Source organism: Telopea speciosissima, chromosome 7, assembly GCF_018873765.1.
Source record: "Telopea speciosissima isolate NSW1024214 ecotype Mountain lineage chromosome 7, Tspe_v1, whole genome shotgun sequence".
NCBI classification, from domain to species: Eukaryota; Viridiplantae; Streptophyta; class Magnoliopsida; order Proteales; family Proteaceae; genus Telopea; species Telopea speciosissima.
This window is the reverse complement of record NC_057922.1, coordinates 20,103,904-20,123,353: the sequence shown is the minus strand read 5'-3', so window position 1 is coordinate 20,123,353 and position 19,450 is coordinate 20,103,904. Positions and strand designations below refer to the sequence as shown.

Sequence of the window (19,450 nt, the reverse complement as noted above, 5' to 3'; positions counted from 1 at the left end):
GTTTGTTGCATGGAAAGGGGGTATTTGAATTCATATAGAAGGAAAATATGAGGTGTGGAAATTAGATTCACTTTGGTCATAGTTCAACCCCCTCTACGATCAGTTACTCTTCAATTTGGATTTGAAAATTTGGAGTTGGAACTTCCTTTAGGCTCTGTTTGGTTGCAAGGGGAAGGGAAGGGAAGTGAAATTTTTATACTTAAAAAAAAAAAATTGTAATCATTACCTCATGTGACAATATCACTAATTCCAAATCATTTCATATTTGGTTATTAAATTCTATTTTACTTGGCATACAATTCCCTTTGGTTTAAATTATAAAATAATTATTACATGTAAAATGTATTATTACTAAATATGGTAAGAAATTTAAGTAGTTTATACAATCACATGGGGTAATGATTACAAAAATTTCTTTTTTAGGTTTGAATAATTTCCATTCCCTTCCCTTCCCTTCCCTTTGATTCCCTTTGAAACCAAACAGAGTCTTAAGGAAAATTGGGTGTAAACCCATTGGACTTGCACTTGTTTTTATATGATCTTTTCAATAATTTTTATGATAGGTAAGCCTAGCTACACAAGTAGGATAAGGCTGGGTATTGGTGTTATCATTCCCCATGGCATCTTAACTTTGTGTTCAACTCTACCCATAACATAATTCATATTTTACTCCAACTACTGGAGCCCTTATGCACCCAAGAAAGGGCAATTATTGTCTGAAAAAGATTGCTGAGGAAGATATAAATAAAAACCTATTCAATTTTGCAATTACACCTATTAATACAGTAAAGTATGACATATACAACTCCAAATGCTGTGAACTCAACTGAACAAGTATTTCCCGACCAAAAAGGTAATTGAAAACAAAAATAAGAAAATACAACTAAGAAAAGCACATTCAATGAAAGGGACCCAAACCTTCCCTTTTTAAAGATTTTATATATCTTAAGTTCTCTCACATTCTAAACTTACAAAAAAATTGGGATGTTAGAAATTTTCTAAAACAAAAGCACATCAATCATAAAGTCGATATCCTAATGCTTTGTTTAATTAAGAAGATTTTTTTTTTGGTGTGTGAAGAACATAAGCCATACATTTTTTGAGGTTAGAATTACCTCCCATATGGTTTGCTCTAGGAACAATTCAAATTGCCACTCTAGGAACGAACTTTGAGACTTTTGGGTCGAAATGCATGACCATAGAAGGAAAGCTCTGAGAGAAAACGAAACTTAAAAATTTAACCATAGCAAGAATTGGTAAGAATAATTTAGGTATAGAAAATTCATTTATCTCGATTATTTCACAAGAAAAAGAAAAAAAAGAAGAAAACAGAGGATCTGTTGAATTTCAAATATTCAATTTCCCCAATAAGATACGGAGGCTTACTTCACATTTGGAATTGCACAGAAAAGACTATTTATCTCAACGAGGTCTACGGAAAATTTTGGGAAAACGTCAACGGCTGTTGGCTTATTTGTCAAAGAAAAATGGCGTCCGTTATAAACAATTAATTAGTCAGTTGGATATTCGAGAGGCAAAAACTCGTTAATTTGAGGATTCGTTTTGAATTATTTGATTTATTAGATCTTGAATTTTTATGAATTTCGTTTCGTTTTCAGCAATTGATGGAATAAGGCAGAATTGAGAGTAGATAAACTAAGATATATCTAATGCTAGCATGTCCAATTTTCTATTTTAGAAGCATTTCGGAAAAAGTATTTTTTTTGGGGGGATAAACTAAGATATATCTAATACTGCCACCCCCTGAGGTTTGTATTAAATACAGAGCGACCCTCTGCGTTTCTAAATTATATAGCCACACCCCCTGAGTGGACGGTGTTAAATTATACATTTTAAATACCAACTTTGCCTTCTTCTAATATCCTGTTAATACTCAATGGAAAATTCCAACTTTACCCTTTTACCCTTATATACAAAACCCTAATGAGGTGTGAGCTTACCATTTTGCCCTTAGAGCCCAAACTTCACACCCCTTCCCTTCCCTTCCCTTCCCTTCCCCTGCTACTCGAACTTACCCGCTTTGCTACGCTACAAGGCTTCTTCTAAAACCCTTCTTCTAGGGTTTTTGAAGAAATAATTGCTGTCTTGAGAAGAGCTATCAATTTCATGAACAGATTCAATAATCGCCTCTTAGGCAACAGCATTTCTGAAATCTCTCCTAAAAAAAAATAAAAAGAAAAATAAAAACTTCGTAGAGAGAAAATCTCTCAATCTCTCACAGTTACTGTGTCAAGTTAAAACCCCTTTGAAGAGATATATAAAACGCTTTATATGAAAAGCCCCAAACATTTGATTCCAGAATGATTCTTGCAAAACACAGGATCTCTGGATTTTTACTTGGATTTTCACGGAGGTTAAGGTTTCTACTTCCCCCTCCCCCCTGTATTCTCTTTTCGTGCTTTTTTGTCTGGGATCTCTGGATTTTTACTTGGGTTTCTCGCATTTTCGTCTCCTCCTGATTCTTCTTCTTCTTCTCTTTTGCTTTTGTTAATTGAAAGTACGGTTTTTTCTTCTCTATGCATTTTGCCCCTTCTTACAGTTTCAGCTTTTCCTGCTTTTTTCTTCCTTCTGTTTCGTATCACTACATCTTTTTGCAGAGCTTCTTTAGTTTTACTGGGTTTCTGTGTTAGCTTAGCATTTAATAAGATATTTTTACCTCACTAAACCAGAAGAGACAACAAACTTTTTCAATTCTCCCTTTCCTTTCTAGGGCAAATCTTCTTGACCAAATAAAATTTGTGAAATCACAGAGTACATCAAACCAGCAAACCCTCCACGTCTCCAATGTTGGAAGGAATTGTGTAAGACACATGGGGATTAGTAGGAAATAAGGCTTGCTCTGCAATAGCCTCAGCTCTCTCTGTTCCATCTGCAATCGATCTCTTTACATCATGTATACCCTCTCTCTCTCTCTCTCTCTCTCTCTCTCTCTCTGTGTGTGCATGTGTTTGTTCTTCAAGAGTTGAGCTCTAGCACTTATGCATAACCCATGGGAGGCTGTAATTTCATCTTTTTTGTTCAAGCAAATTCAAGCCGGGAGGGGAGGATGGGGTGTGGTGGTGGTAGTGGTGGTGGTGGTGGTGTTAGGTTGCAGGGGGTAGGGGCAGATGGGTTGGGTTGCAGCAGGTGGTGGGGCCAGTGGGATTGCAGAGAAGAAGAAGAAGGGATGGTGATGGGTCCCATTAAGTCAATTTCAAAGATAAAATTAGAAAAAAGGAAAAAATTAAACAATTAAGGGTATATTAGTCATTTTAAATCATGAATTACCAACACTGTACCACTTAACGGGAATGATATAATGGAGTGGGGCTGTCTATAACAACTAACCAAACCTCAGGGGGTGACAGTGTAATTTTCCCTTTTTTTTTTTAATGGTAGGTTCTAGAGGTTATCTCTATACCAGCACCAAGTTTTGTCACATGGAAGGATGATGTGGCAAATTTGACCATATGAATATTTAGAAAATGTTTTAGGCTGGGTTTGCTACATGTCAATTTTTAGACAAAGATAAAAGGGTAAATTACATATACCTCCCCTGTACTTTGGCCTAATTACACGTTCCTCCCCTTGATTTTCTCACCTTACATTTTGACCCCTTATGGCTGACGGTGTTAGGGTGCTGTTAGTTAATGGTTTAAAAAGACTATTTTACCCTTTACTAACAAATAAAAATTGCATTTCCAATTCTACCCTTTTCATCATCTCTAAAATCGACTAGGTTTTCATTTTCACCCACCTCCAACCTTATCCAGCGACAGCCACCTCCAAGCAACTCCGGCGACAGTCACCTCCAAGCATCTCCATCTCCGACGAAGGTTAGTTGCTTCTTCGGCGACAACAACCTTCAAGCAACTCCGGCGACAGTCACCTCCAAGCATCTCCATCTCCGACGAAGGTTAGTTGCTTCTTCGGCGACAACAACCTTCAAGCAACTCCGGCGACAGTCACCTCCAAGCATCTCCATCTCCGACGAAGGTTAGTTGCTTCTTCTTTTTTCATTTCATCCTCTCAGTGTGTAATACCATATGCTCATTTAGCGAAATAGCTTTCAATCCCACCCCTATGTTCAAAAAATTAGAGCAAAATCATTTTCAAACGAATTAGGGTAGAATGTATGTAGGTTGTAATTCGAATTAGGGAAAAATCATGTTCAAACGAATTAGGGCAGAATGTATGTAGATTGTAATACCATATGTTGATTTAGCAAAATAGACTTGGCTGATCCAGTTTATTTATAAATTGTGCTTTTATATCCATGTTAATTAAACTCAGTTTGGATAAGATTAATAGATTTTCTAATACCAACTAATCTAGTTTCTTGTTTGCAGAGCCAATGTCTACATCCAGTGTGAATGGCAGCAACTATCCTGGATTGAAGTTCAAAAACATGAAGTGTTACTGTGGGTTTAGAGCGAGTAAAGATATCCGAGTCTAAGCGAATCCGGACAAACTTTATTGTGTTTGTGGAGCAAAGAATAAACAGGACAAGTGCAGGTTTTTCTCCTGGTGTGATCCATATAATGAAGAGATAATTGGTGATAGGATGGTGTTGAATGAAGAGATGCAAAGTGTACCAAACCCCAGTCCTCCAGATGTGGTGGAAGAGATGTCCAATTTGAAACTCAGATTCGGGCAGATGGAGCTTAGACAAGCGCAGATGGAGGTTAGACTAGGTCGGTGGGAGCTTGTTGGGCAAGTTTTATTTTGCTTTGTTGTTGTAGTTGTTTTAGCCTGTATTGTTAAAAAATTGTAAAAGATAAGTTGATGAAGTATTGTAATCAAGTACTATTTAGCAATGAAATGAACAACTTTTTTTAACTGTTGTGTTTGTTATGATTTGTTATAATCTTCAAAGTGGCAACATTTCCCATATTTTAGTAGGTAAAAGGGACTGATAATCTGTAAAGTTGTCCTAGTTCCAAATGGGCAGCATCTCCATTAAAACATGAGAAAAATTGACAACATGTATGGACCTTGATCATATGTGAAGTTGTCCTAGTTCCAAATGGGCAGCATCTCCACTAAAACATGACACAAATTTACAACCTATATGGACCTGATCATATGTGAAGTGTCCTAGTTCCAAATGGACAACATCTCCCCTAAATCAGGACAAAATTTACAACCTGTATGCAAGGATAATATGTAAACATGTAATAAAAATCATATGGACAGCATCTCCTCTAAAACAGGACAAAATTTACAACCTGTAAGCAAGGATAATAGTAAACATCTAATAAAACCCATATGGGGATCCATAATAAGTCACATCAAATCAACCACACAACATTACATATGTTCCACATAATTCAACCATCCAACACTTAAACTTTCAAACATCCCTAAATTGTTCCAATCAACCTACTTCCACAAAGTACAAAAACTTCAAAACACATGACATTGTTTGAAGACCCATATACAACCTGGGTCAATATTACAAAACAAGTTCATAACACTCATAAAAGATCCAAAAAAATCCAAGTCTGCAGCCAACACCATCTGACACTTGCTTCCCTTTAAAGTTTCCAAGCTGCTCAGCTACTTTTTGTTGCTTGTTCCCTTTTGTTTTGCCCGTTTAACTGCCAATTGGGATCTAATCCTCTCTTGTGGAGTCTCAGCTGTAGTAGTAGTAGAAGCTTGTGATCTAGTTACAATCTGTGACATGCGCACCTCATCTTCTTCCTCATTTTTTTTCTTCTGTTTCATAAACATAAAACAAAAAAAAAGTTAGAATGAGCTTACAATATAGTTACACTACATATAACAGATGAAAAAATTTGATGGAATTACCTTTCTAGGCCTTGAAGTATTAGAAGAAGATGTCCCCTTCTCCTTAACTGGAGCTCTCTCGCACCTCCTCTTGTTATGTCCAAGTTCTTTACACTTTTCACATCTCACGAGTCCTACTTCTCTTTCTAAAATCTGCTGGAGCTCCCTCACCAGGTTCCCTCCTCCTGTTTTTATGAGGTCTACCTGGTAATCTCTTCAGTTTTGGAGGCTGCACAACACCTTGTGGACCTTCTTTACTCAAATCTTGTATATCTGGGAGGGGATGAATCATATTCGCATATGTCACCAAGTACCTCTCTTCGTAACATCCATCACGTAATCTTCAACAATGTCTCTTGTATGAGATTGCTGCAGCTGCATGCTTACATGGCACCCCAATACACTCCCATACTCTACATGTACAACTTCTCTTTTCCAAATCAACCACAAACTTTCTCACAAACTTTTCTGCAACTTCAAATTCATATGGAGAAGATGCATAGACATGGCAATGTCCGGATCGTTTCTTTAACAGTTGCTATTTTTGTGCAACACCTTAGGGGTGATCATACTTTCATATGTGCAACCCTTTTGGTACCTATTGTATAACCTCTCCATCACCTTAATCCCGATGGAGTCAAGTAAACTCAATATTGGCTTGCTTCTCAAAGATCCAACCCAAGCTGTTAAAACTCTCAGTGACATTGTTTGTAATAGAATCATTCTTACATCTCAAATCAAATGCATGCCTAGACCACAATGTATGTGGTTTCCTATTCAACCACTCATAGGCTGCATTGTCAATGGATTTAATGGTATCCATTGCCTTTTGAAATAGAACCAAAGTAGATGCTTCAGAAGCTGCCCAATAATATCTTCTCAATATAGATCCAGGGAACTTTGCCTTGAAGTTCGGTATAGATGTCTACTACAACATCTAATATTAGAATACGGGAAGAGGTCACCAATAATCTCTGCCAATCCCTACATAAATCAAATGCAAAACATAGAAATTAAGTACCACTTAAACTATATCAATTCAAAACTTATAAATTTTCAAAAAATAATTATAGCATACTAAATCGGACATACCTTCGGTTATCGACATAAAAGTTAATGTGTTGTCATCACTTGCATCCCTTAGAGCATCATGTAAACAATCCAAAAAACCTCCAACTGGATTTTTTCAATTTCCACCACTCCAAATGCAAGTGGGAATATAGAGTTATTCCCATCAACTCTCAGTGATAACAACACCCCTCCAAATCTACCCTTAAGATGGCAGCCATCAAGTCCAACAAACTTTCTACAACCATTCACAAAACCATCTCTACATGCTTTGTAACATACAAAACATCTCTTGAAGATGGATTAGTTGACATATCCACTGGTCTGTCCTCATATTGAAGTATGAACATGCTACCAGGATTTGTTTGCACAACCAACCTTGCATAGCTAGGTAACATTGCATAAGAATCTGCATGATTACCTTCATTCCATTCATGGGCAACCTTGCGTGCCCTCCACGGCTTCATGTATGAAACTTGAAGTCCAAATCTTTTTAGCAAAATAGTGACATGGCTTCTCTTGACATTCTGGGTCAGCCTTGAGCTCTTCACGAGTTTCTGGAACCCACTTGTATGAAACATTGATTTCGTTTGAATCTCGACACATGTATGTTGTGGGTTAAGAGTCTTTATCATATATGCCTTACCATCACCATCCTGAGAAGCATGAATTCTCCAAGTACAACCATTACCTGCACATCTTGCTGTGACTCTTGACTTTTCATTTTTCTGTTTTAAAAGCTGGAAACCCTCTTGAACCACATATTCATACAGTACTTTTCTGAAATGATTCACATCATCATACACCAAACCAACCTCTAAAGTTATTCTTTGTCTTTCATCAAAACCATCATCACCTTGAAGTTTGTATCCATGGGACTCATCGGGATCATAGTCGACAACTCATCCTTCTCATCCATAATCGTATCCTCATTTGTCTGTCCTTCCACATCAAGCACATCAGCTTCTTCTTCATACTCACTATCACTTCCACTGTTATCACTCACATCAACTCTCTCATCCTCACTTTTATAGACCCATTCATCATCAGTACTGTCTTCATCAGTTCTGTCTTCATCAGTTGCATTTTCTATTGGTTTACATCCTCCATAACTCTTGCTAGTTGCCCTGGTTCTTGTACCAATGGGTGTCTCCCTCTGGTTGCAATGCCCAAGCTTCTAGTTTTTGCAATGGGTGAAGTGTTACCGAAAATGCCTTGGCTTGCGATGCATCCGATCTCTACTACTCTCTCTCTCTAGCGGAGGCATCGAATTTGCCTTGGCTTTCTCACCAATTGATTTGCCACTGGATCTTGTAGTAGCGATTGTTCCAGTAGCCTTTCCCATGGCTGAACTTCTAGTATCCCTTTCTCTTTCACCACCATTAGCATTAGCATTAGAAGCGGCATGTGCAACAAGCGTACCGTGCCATACCTAGAGATGTACATTTTGAATTACAACCCACACCACCTCTTCTAGGAGTGTGCTTTACCACTTTTGCCGAGTAAAATGACCTACAATTGGAACATCTCTATCAATTCGAGAATAAACCTCACTCTCTTCAACATTTTCTTCTCTGCTCACTACTGAGTTGCTGTAGCCATTGACTGTATAATTCTCATTAACTTCTTCATTCACAACAAGACTATGGACATGAACATTCACTGAAGCAGATTTTTTACATAGTGAAAACATCTTGTACACTGTGTAATCATCATTCACTTCAATCACTTGTCTATTTGGGGTTACACAGTTAGTCTTGAAGTTCAGCGAGCGACCCACGGGGACTTCTTTAAGCCTCGTATTGTATATGTCACGGAGCATGTCCAGGTAGCCATACCTATCTGGATCAACCTTCTTCTGTGCCCATTTATCTTGCCAAGTAAATTCAATATTGCATATTACATCCATTACTAGGGCTGTGCATAAACAAAAAAATTCAACATTGATGATATGGGTCAACGGATATTTAAAAACTTGCTAAAAGAATTATCTAAATAAATAGCATCCAAGTGTAAAATTAAGAGACTAATAAACTTAAGGATTTCTGCTAAACAAAATATCAAATAAATCTGATGACAATTCTTAGATTTATAGCATGTAAAACTTGGGTCTATGCCTCAGCCTATTGCATAGTTATTCATATGTATGTATGGATTTACAAACACAAGTTCTGGTTGTATTACATCAACAAAAGTATAACAAAGGAATTAGGGCTATACCTCAAATCGATTGAAGGAGAGGAATTAGGGCAAGTGAGCTGTCGGTATGGTACACCTCAAATCGATTGAAGGAGAGGAATTAGGGCAAGGTTGTCGATGAATGGAAGAAGAGGAATTAACTTCCCATCTCATTCTCCAAACCAGCATTAGCCATAGCTACCTGTGTATGGAAGAAATTTTAGGTCATGTAGGAAGAAGATTGAGTTTGAAAGCAAAAATGGTTGAAATCAAAAGAGGAAATTAGGGTTTCACACATACCTTCTCCGCGCCTTTCTTCTCTAGCCACGGATCATCAAACGAGTGCGAGATGGTTTGGTGTATCGTCGCCGGAGAGTTCATGGGTCAGAGGTTGAAGACGAAGTTTGGAATTGGAAGTGTCTTTCTCCCTTTCCCTTGTTATTGTCATCAAAAGGGTAAATGGGTCATCTCACAATGGCCAAGGGGTAATTTGGGTATTTAAAAAAATCTAACTACGCCATGTCAGCACATAACAAACAGATGCTAACGGCAGGGGAGGAATTAGTAATTTTTGGAAAACTTTAGGGGGATCGAATGTAAGGTGAGAAAACCAAGGGGAGGAACGTGTAATTAGGCCAAAGTACAAGGGAGGTATATGTAATTTACCCAAGATAAAAGCGTATACCTCCCTGTATTTGCATATTCATTTCTATTTTTCAGCTGTTTGTTTCAGTTTTAAAAAATTACAAATTTTCATTGGACTTCTAAAACATGCCCAACTTTATTGTGGCTAAAAATTGACATGTGAGCAGGGCCTTGAGTATTTGCCCACAAAATTTCAGTTCTACCCAATATGCCACGTGATAGATATTTGTGACAGCAAAGATACTGCTTGACAACTAAAACTTCTCCCAAAGGTTTGTAAGAATTTATTAAAAAAAAAAAAAAAAATTTCCTTTTTTTTTTCCCTCTTCCCCATATTCTTTCTTTACCTCCAATATTTCATTTGAATGTCAGTGCCAATTCAAATGATTGCAGTCATCCTCAATATCTATTCTACCGTCTTCTTATAATCAATTCTTGTCATATTCAAAATAGAAATCTCTAACGTAGACTTCTTACATTTGTACATTCAGAACTTACTTAATGGCCTTTTCAATAACTTGGAACTACATCTCCCAGTGTACTCCTCAATAAGATTTGCAAATACTGAGGATTTGATCTCTAACATTTGTACATTCAAAACTTACTAATTAGTTGCATAACTAATTAATTATACATTTGACAGGCCCCAAATTTAGGGGCTACTTGTATGATGCTCAATCCCTTGCCCCCATTGGTGCTGCCCTCTAGCATACAAATTTTAAATTTTCCTAATATCTGCTGTATAAAATCTTAAACATAAAACACATTTTTCAGAGAAAGAAGGGAAGTGAAATTAATTTTTTTTAAGAGATTTTTTTGTAATTATTAACTAATATGGTTGTATAATTTAATTTTCAGGTTGAACTTTTATTTATTTATTTTTAGATAAAAAAAAAAAAAGGAAGATACAAAAGGAAAATCCGTCAACCTAGAAGGATGAGAGAGAAACTCGAGTAGGTGAGGCCACCAATCCTAAGAGGCTCTATGCTTCAAAACGAGGGTAGCGAGAAAATGGGCCTTGGTGTTTATTTTTAAAAGCCAAAGGATTTGGATGCAAAATAAAGTAACATTTTTAACCAAATTTGTAATGATTTAGAGTTAATAACACAAGTCATGTTAGATAATAATTACGAATGGCAAATGTTTTCTTTTTAAGATTGAAAATAATCACTTTCTTTTCCTTTACACCTAATAAATGATAATTGATTCAATTAAATTTTTTTATTGTCCATCATATACGTGTGGTAATTAGTTTCAGGTTTAGTAAGTAAGATTTATATATCTCTCGTTTTAAGTTAGTTTGAGTCCAAATATTGATTTCTGCCCAAGACTTTGACACATAATTGGTATATCTCTAGTATAAGATATAACGTAATAAATGTTTTTCCCAAAATTTTGACACAAAAAGGCAGGGAAGTAGTTTTTTGTCATGGAGTGTGACCTACGTCAGCACTTCCATGTGTCTATCTCTCTCCTCCTCAAAACAAAAGGGTAGAGATGTCTTTTTATATGAGAAGAAGAGAGAAAGAGAAGTAGACTCACGAGAATACTGACATAGGTCACACTACCGGACAGAGGTTTTTTTCCCTAAATAGGTATATCTCTCTGCCATATCTGGCATAATATAACAGACATAATAAATGCTTTTTTCCAAAACTAGGACTGATAAATGGTATAAGAAATGGGCGTAATAAATGTTTTATTAACACATCCTTAGTATAAATACAAGTCATAAGCATGAAGGTTAAGGTACCGACAAAGAGAGAGAAAGAGAGACAGAGAGAGAGAGAGAGAGAGAGAGAGATGGGTCGCTGCTGTTGGTCTAAGTTGTGGGTTATAGCAGTGGCTTTCGTTGTTAGTAGTGTAGGTTTGAATGCTTCTGCTGTGACCCAAAGTGATGGGTGGGAAGCTGCACATGCGACGTTCTACGGTGATATGAACGGCGGTGAAACCATGCGTAAGTCATGCGTTGGAGACTTTTTGGAGCTCCTTGTCACCTTTTCACCTTTTCACCATTTTACCTTCTGAAACCTCTAGAACTTCCGCTTGTGCAAAATATACATTTACCATCGCCCAAATAAAATTTTGGGCGGGATTGAATTTCTTATTGGGTTGCATAACGAATGTTCGCGTCTCCTTATGTCTATCTCTCACATAGAGAGGTGTTAGAGCTTTGAAAGAGATAGATAGATACAGGGAGACGCACATTAACATATGTTATGATAACGTTTTTTTTTAAAATTTTATTTTATGTTGACAAGAAATTTACTGCAGCCTTTTCTTCTTTATTTTCTGGGTAGATTTTTGCTGAAAATTTAATTTAAACATATTTTGTTAATAGATCATGTTAACTAGCTATTATTAGCGTAAATGTAAATAGATCAAGTGAGTTCATTTTATGGCTATTATATCTTTTTTCCTTTGTTTTTTGGTTGATGTGCTCTTCTTTGCATTACATGCTTCAACTGTTAAGCTCAAATTTCCATTGTTTTCCCATTAAATCAACCATTATACAAACGTTCGATCTTTGGACAGGCAATCTTTATTAAGGTTAATTTTTCTTAATGAGAAATTTTATATTTTCTTGAGATTTGGATCCTGTGCGGCCTAGGGTTGAGTGGTCATTGTGTTGCGCTCAACTCTCAAGTCGCCACATTAGATTCCATGCTGATCCAACCATTTGAATTTTGAGTGGTAATTTTGAATTTTGAATTGAACTCATCTATCAACTATTGGATCGCATGGAATCCGATGCGGTGACCTGAGAGTTGAGCACAGCATGGTGACCTCTCAACCCCAGGCCGCAGAGGATCTGAATCCATTTTCCTGTTCCATATATGGAGTTAATCTAGTACTGCTTTGTTTAACCATAGGACATTAGGTGGTCGGATCTAAAACACTTGAGCCCTATCCAATCTAAGGCTTAAATTTTATGTACATGTAGGTCCATGTATGATACCCTAACAAACTGCTCATATTTAAATTCAATCAAGCGTTAGTCATGTGGCAAAAATTCGAAAGATTCATTAGTAATTAAAAACAAATGGGTAGCAGAAACTGAAAGGAAAAGATGCAAATACATGGAAGTAATTTGATTGTGTTTTTTTTGTTGGTAACAGAAGGAGCTTGTGGGTATGGCAATCTGATAGAGGAAGGATATGGCCTACAGACAACAGCTCTAAGCACAGCACTCTTTAACAATGGCCTCACTTGTGGTGCTTGTTTTGAAATACAGTGTGACAAGTCCTCATCGAATTGGTGCCTTGATGGCTCCGTCCTTGTAACTGCTACAAATTTCTGCCCACCCAACTATAGCAAGCCTGATGGGAACTGGTGCAACCCTCCATTGAAGCACTTTGATCTCTCCATGCCCATGTTTGTCAAGATAGCTCAGTACAAGGCTGGCATTGTTCCGGTTCTCTACCGGCGTGTACCGTGCGTCAAAACCGGAGGTATAAAGTTCGAGATGTCGGCAAAGGGAAATCCTAACTGGATAATGGTGTTGGTGTACAATGTTGCCGGTGCCGGCGACGTTAACGATGTGAAGATTAAAGGTCCGAATACGAATTGGATTCAAATGTCAAGAAATTGGGGACAAAACTGGCAAACTAATGAACAATTTTTAGGTCAAGCCTTGTCATTCCAAGTGACTACCAGTGATGGCAAGATGGTGCAGTCTGATAATGTTGCACCAAATGGTTGGAAATTTGGGCAAACCTTTGAGGGCAAGCAGTTCTGAAAAATAAATAAATGAGGGGTTTTTTTTTTCCATGATTTTGAGAAGTTAGCATATTATGAATTAGTTGTAATGCAAAGCAGCCGTTTGAATGAAATAATTTAAAAAACCTTACAAAACCATTTAAAACTGAAATCGGATATAAATTGTTTCGATTTCAACATGTGAAATCGTTTATTAAACGGTTTGGTTTTGATTTTACCTAAAAAAACTTGCACTAAACCGTTTTAACACCCTTAGTTGGGCACACCTCTGGCTTTCTGGAGCTGGTGGTTGTATCCAATGGAGAGGATGTGATGGGAAAGGCAAGAGAGATCATTTCCATAGGGGGTGGGAGAAAGGTAGACTGAGGCTCAAATCAAATATGAATTAATCAATTTGTTATAAATTCCCAATTGACTCCTCAAGTCATATCTTCAAAGTACTTCTTTATTGTCCTAGCTACGGGTAGTAACGGGGTCCCAGCCCAGCCCAGCCCACCCACTTTGATAAGCTTATATATGGAAGCAATTCATGCTCATTATTAAAAAACAAGAGTAAATGCAATTTCAATTTCAAAATTGAAAGAGCTTCTCACTTATTTCAGAATTTCAGTGAAATTTAATTTCAATCTCACTAAAATAAAGTACAGAAATCAAAACAAACAGCTTCTGAAATGGAAATCACTCCATTCTCATGGATGCCTCTATGCTGGTTGCATTTTTTCGCTATGGTCCGCGGTGTCTTGTGGATTCGACCTATTATGGTTCTGAATCAAATTGGTAAGCAGCTCGGTAAGGTGTTGCATTTGAACTCTCATCTGCTCTATGGTTGATAGAGAGTTCTCACTATTGTTCATGATGGAGGGCTAAGCTTGAACTAACTCAGTTAGGCCGTTCAGAATTTGATTAGGCCAAACCGGGCTTGAAAAAGATAGATGTGGGTTAAAGCCCAATTTAACTTTTGAAATTCAGTGAGGCCCATGAAGATTGGGACCCAACTTAGGGTGGATGGTATGTACCCTTGAACAACAAAATCTGAGAGCGAAAGAGAGAGAAGAAGTAGAGATGGATAGGTCGCTGGTTTTGCTGGAACAATGCCACCGGGAAGGAAAGAATAAAAGAAGAAGAAAATATTAGAGGAAGGGAGAAGGTCACAACACCATTGCTACATACCATCCGGCACCATAAACAACTCAATCAAATTCCATTCTCAAGTCTACTTCAATCGTTAGTTACACTTCTAGTTATAAACCCCCCCCCCCCAAAAAAAAAGAAGACCCCAACTCCTAGGGCTGCAACAGTGTCGGGTTGGGTCAGGCTTGTTAAAACCCCAACGCAATCCTGAGTGTTCTTAGCTGGGCCCAAGCCCTGCCTGACCTGACTCAAGGCTAGAAAAGTCCAACCCTTAGGGCCGGGCCGAGCTGACCCTAATTTGTCCGAATTATGGTGCCACAGGTGATGATGGAAGTGGCTTTGGTGGTGGAAATGTTGTTGGGTATGGAGGGAGCGCCAGTTGTGGAAGCTATGATGTTGTAGGCAGTGGCGGTGGTAGTGATAATTTTGTTAGTGGTGCTTCCTCTATGAGTGCAGATGGTAGGCTGGTAGCTATGCAAACGGCTCTTATAGTGGCAGCATGGGTTGACATCAGTATGATTGCAATCAAAGCTACAATGGAAGTGCAGCCAAAGGTTATGGCCAGGACGATCTAGAATGGAATTACATGGACAACAATGAACCTATCGCTATACTAACAACAAGAAGAAGAATACAGGATCGGGCTGGGCTGGGCTAGACAGGGCCAGACTCCACTTGAGGCTTCAACCCTGGCCCTACCCGGCGCTAACTCAAGGTCAGAAATTCTTAATCCTAACCCGTCTTTAATCCAAACTTTTGATGCCAAAGATCGAGGCAAGCATGATTTATATGATATTGGGTCCATTAGATAAGGAACAGGAATGAAACCTCACTTGTTTTTAACCATTGACTCCCGGAATATGGCAATCCACTCCTTGGCTAGCAATCGACACGGGGCCAGCCAAGCATCCCTCGTGGAATGGAATACAAAGGGGTATGGTGATTGGTGACTGCCATGGGACCATGACCATATGAAGTACGTTACGAACGACTACGGCCAATGCGATGAAACTTCACAACAATATCTTGCAATGGCTGACCTCCATAGTCAATGGTGGTGGTGGACGAGGTAAGGGAGTACAAGCGAAGGGGAAATTGCGTGTTAGTGGTGAATGGGAAAGGGGAGCAAGAGGAAAGTGAGGTTCAAATGGGAAAACCGTATGTAAGTGAGGGAGGGACACTTTTTTGGGTAACTTAGGAATACCCAACTTTGTTTTGAGCAATTTGGTAAAAAGAAAGATTGAAGGGGTAATTTGTAATATCAAACTTTATTTTGAGCAAGGATGTTCCTCTCGTTCAGCATGCGTGCGTTGACGCTAGGAAGTTAAGTGCTTGGACGAGGAGAAGTTGAATTTTTTTTTTGGTACGGTTCCCTGACCAGTGCGGTTCCTTAGTTCCTCTCACAAGAGGAGGGTGGACCCTACCTGGGCAGAATGTTAGGTCAGGTGCCCCGGGTGGGTCCCACCCCCCTCTTGTGAGAGGAACTAGGAAACCGCACCAGTCAGGAACCGTAGACGATAATTGTCCAAAGAAGTTAGGTCCTGAGCTAACCTGCTCCATGTTCGCTTTCTAGTTTCCTCCATTTCTTGGCGGGGAGATGCCATCACTAAGCTTGATTTTAGGCTCAATGAATAACATATATGATGCATATATGATACATATGAAATATGCTCACCAATACACCATGGGAACACGTATAGAGAGGTTGAACCAGGAAACGGTCCAAGAAATAAAAACCCATAACCCGGTCGAACCCGAGCTACAGTCTCACACTTAAGGCATACACAAGGAGCTTTACACATGGCCGACCAAAGGGAGAATCACTGACATCACTAGCAAATTCGGTTAATGGTCCCCACTGAGATCTCCCGCCTAATTTGAAGAATACACAACCCTAATGGAAAGAGGACAACGTCATATATAAGGACCAGAGGAAGAGAAGCAGGTAAGTCCCTACAAAACATTCTTGAGAAATTGAGGTTTGGAGGCTCCGAAATAGAACTTCATTTCACGGGTCCGTTAACTATTACTTTGAGATCTGACTTAGGCATCGGAGAATCCTCTCCCAAAACCCACTCTAAGGTATTCAACCTGCTCTACCTTTTGATTCTATTGTATGCAGTATCAAACCAGACTAGAGAAGGAAGTTCTCGACAGCAACACCCCTAATTATTTTTTTTTGGTAAACACCCCTTATTATATTAATTGGCCGAAATACTCTTTTCCTAGCTATCCATTCAGAAAGTGACATTCTCTCTACACCATGGGTGGAGAGAAAACTGAATCTTTTCTATTTAATAATTTTATCATGAAGAGATGGTGGAATTAATCCATTTTATATTGATTATCTAGCCAACGTCACGGTTTTTATACGTTTCAGCTTAAAAATAATACTGGATAATCGTCACCCCAATTAAAAGAAAATAATAATAATAATAATAATAATAATATCTCATACCAAACTATCTTTGTCAAAAGGGAAATATATTTGTTTGCAACCATTCATATTTCTGACAATTATTATTTGTTAGGAGGACATGATGTGATATTTGTTTCCTAAATACAGCTGTCTTTTTTGTTTGGATTTGAGATTGATCCATCCACTCATAAAAATAGCAACCTTATCCCATTACCTCTAAACTGTTAAATTACTTATTTTTTGGTAAAATAAAAACTTCATCAAAAAAATAATAATAATAAATAAATAAATAAAATAAACATTACATTGTCCTTCAGATTGTTGGACCTGATGTTAGAAGTTCTAGCTAGAGTTTGCAGATTATGGGCTGGGTGGATGAAACATCTATCCTTTTGATAATAAATACATGAGGGAGTAAAGAGAAGATAAATTTAATTATCAAAAAGAAAATGGAAGTGTTCCCATGGTTAGGGGTAGATGTCCGCATCTTGAAACCAATGTGATATTTCTAACGAATCTGTCCAGATAGCTAATATCCTATATCCCAGTAAAAGTGCTTCTGCAATTCTTTGTTTGAGTCCTCTGACTTTCGTTTCCTGTGTAATTCCTACATGTTCGAGATTCATAGAACCTGCAATGAAATTTTGATTAGCAATGATAATTGTTCCTCACCCTCCTAATGTTGTTTTTTGGTCGAAACTTCCATAGAAAAAAAATGAGATTAGGGATATCTGCCTGATGTGTCAAGCCCCCAGAAGAAAGATGATGGAAGTGATGGCATTTGTGGTATAGGTAGAGGAGGTGGTGATTCCAAGAAAGGGGGGGGGGGGAGCAACATCAGTTCGATGTCTCATCTAGAAATTTGTTTCATGATTGTTGGGAGAGACACCAAAATACTAAACTGTTACGTATATGTTACTTTTACTACTTAGATTTTAGGTTTATATTTTAACAATTCATCATTTTATTGTTAACAATAGTATCAGTTATAATTTTATAGGGCTCATGTTCTTTGTGCCGCAGCACAGGCTGTGCCCAGACACAATGGGTCTGCCACCCAGGGGTAGGATGGTCACTGCACCCACCCCCATGTGTCTGGGCACAGCGCACCCCCGACACAGAAAACATTCTCCCAATTCTAAAATCAAATTTCATCCCAAAACAGAATTGGAGCTTAGATCCACAAATATTAATTAATAATTAGAGTGAAAACACCAACTTCTCAATTCATATTTGATCACTATTATTTATATTCAACATATGATTATGCAGATAAACGAATATGAGTATAAACTGAATCATAAAATAAATTTTAGAATCTCTTTTTCAAGGATTAAATTTGATCAACAAAAAGAAAACAAAATCCTCTATCACATGAGTCCATTCATACCTATCTAGTTCTACTAATTGTGACATTTAGTTCTAAAATATGCCAACTCCATAGATCTGTGCCTCAAGTGCCATCAGCCCATCACATCTCTAGAAAAAATAACTTGTAATTTTTTTCAAACCAAACCAACCCCACCCCCCACCCCCCACCCCCCACCCTCTTTTTTTTTTTTTAATTGGGTTTCTTATGCCTATGACCCCAACATGATGTGTTCAGATGGGACCACACGCAACTAATGAGGTTAGTTAAATCCCTTTAGTTTTACCCTTTAATTAAATGTTTAGCTAGATGACGTTAACCAAAATAATATAATACTTTTTTTTTGGGTAGAAAATATATAATACATATACTTATAAATACATAGTCCAAACAAAAATTGTAATAGAGGAGGCTCTTATAGACACAAATGATGTTATAGTATAGTTTCTTTGTATAAGTAGATGGGATTGTGTTATAATCAGACAAGGGAAGAACTGTGATCATAATTAATTTACAAAGTCGACTTCGAAGTCAATCTCCAAAAGAAGATCAAGGTAGGTTGGAAAATTCTTTGAGAGAGAGAGAGAGAGTCACTTTCCGTCAAGCAAGAAGGAACCCACATCCCTATACGTTTGTGGCAACCATTGTTTGTTTCCCATTCCACGTTATCCAATTCCTTTCTTTCCAAATAAGCAATTGTCCATTGAAGGGGGATCACTATGGACCACATCCCACGAGTACATGAATTGAATCCAAGACCTCATGTATGAGTCAACCCATATCAAACTTGGGTTTTTACAACTTAACTCAACTAAACCTTATCCTAACTAATCGGGGTCGGGTAAATGGATCCTTACCCTTCAATTAGCTGTATTGATCAAAGTCATACTTGTAACAAAGCCTAAGCTATGCATGTTTTTCCTCACTTCTCCCAGAGTCATTTTAGGTCTACCCCTGACTCTTTTAGCTCCTATAACTTGAAACAAATCACTCCTCCATACTAGATCATCTAAAAGACTCTAGTATACATGGTCATACCACCTCAAAGGACTTTCTCATAGCATATCATGTATCACAGTTACTCTCACATTAGACCCGGGTGAAAAATTAAAATTTGAGCATGAGATCGT

The 19,450-nt window shown here is 37.9% G+C and overlaps 1 protein-coding gene across 1 annotated transcript; it reads left to right on the top strand.

Moving 5' to 3' along the window:
• The first annotated feature begins 11,469 nt into the window (after window positions 1–11,469).
• On the top strand, window positions 11,470–13,445 carry LOC122670154 (expansin-A23-like). Its single transcript, XM_043867143.1, has 2 exons — window positions 11,470–11,638; window positions 12,801–13,445. Exons 1-2 carry the CDS (start codon window positions 11,485–11,487, stop codon window positions 13,418–13,420), a joined length of 774 nt encoding a protein of 257 aa, XP_043723078.1. The 5' UTR covers window positions 11,470–11,484; the 3' UTR covers window positions 13,421–13,445.
• The last annotated feature ends 6,005 nt before the right edge of the window (window positions 13,446–19,450 follow it).

Bases quoted from the DNA above. Each gene is read 5' to 3' on its own strand.
- LOC122670154 (XM_043867143.1), top strand. From the start codon at position 11,485: ATGGGTCGCTGCTGTTGGTCTAAGTTGTGGGTTATAGCAGTGGCTTTC. The intron at 11,639-12,800 runs GTAAGTCATGCG...TGTTGGTAACAG, and splicing joins GAACGGCGGTGAAACCATGC to AAGGAGCTTGTGGGTATGGC.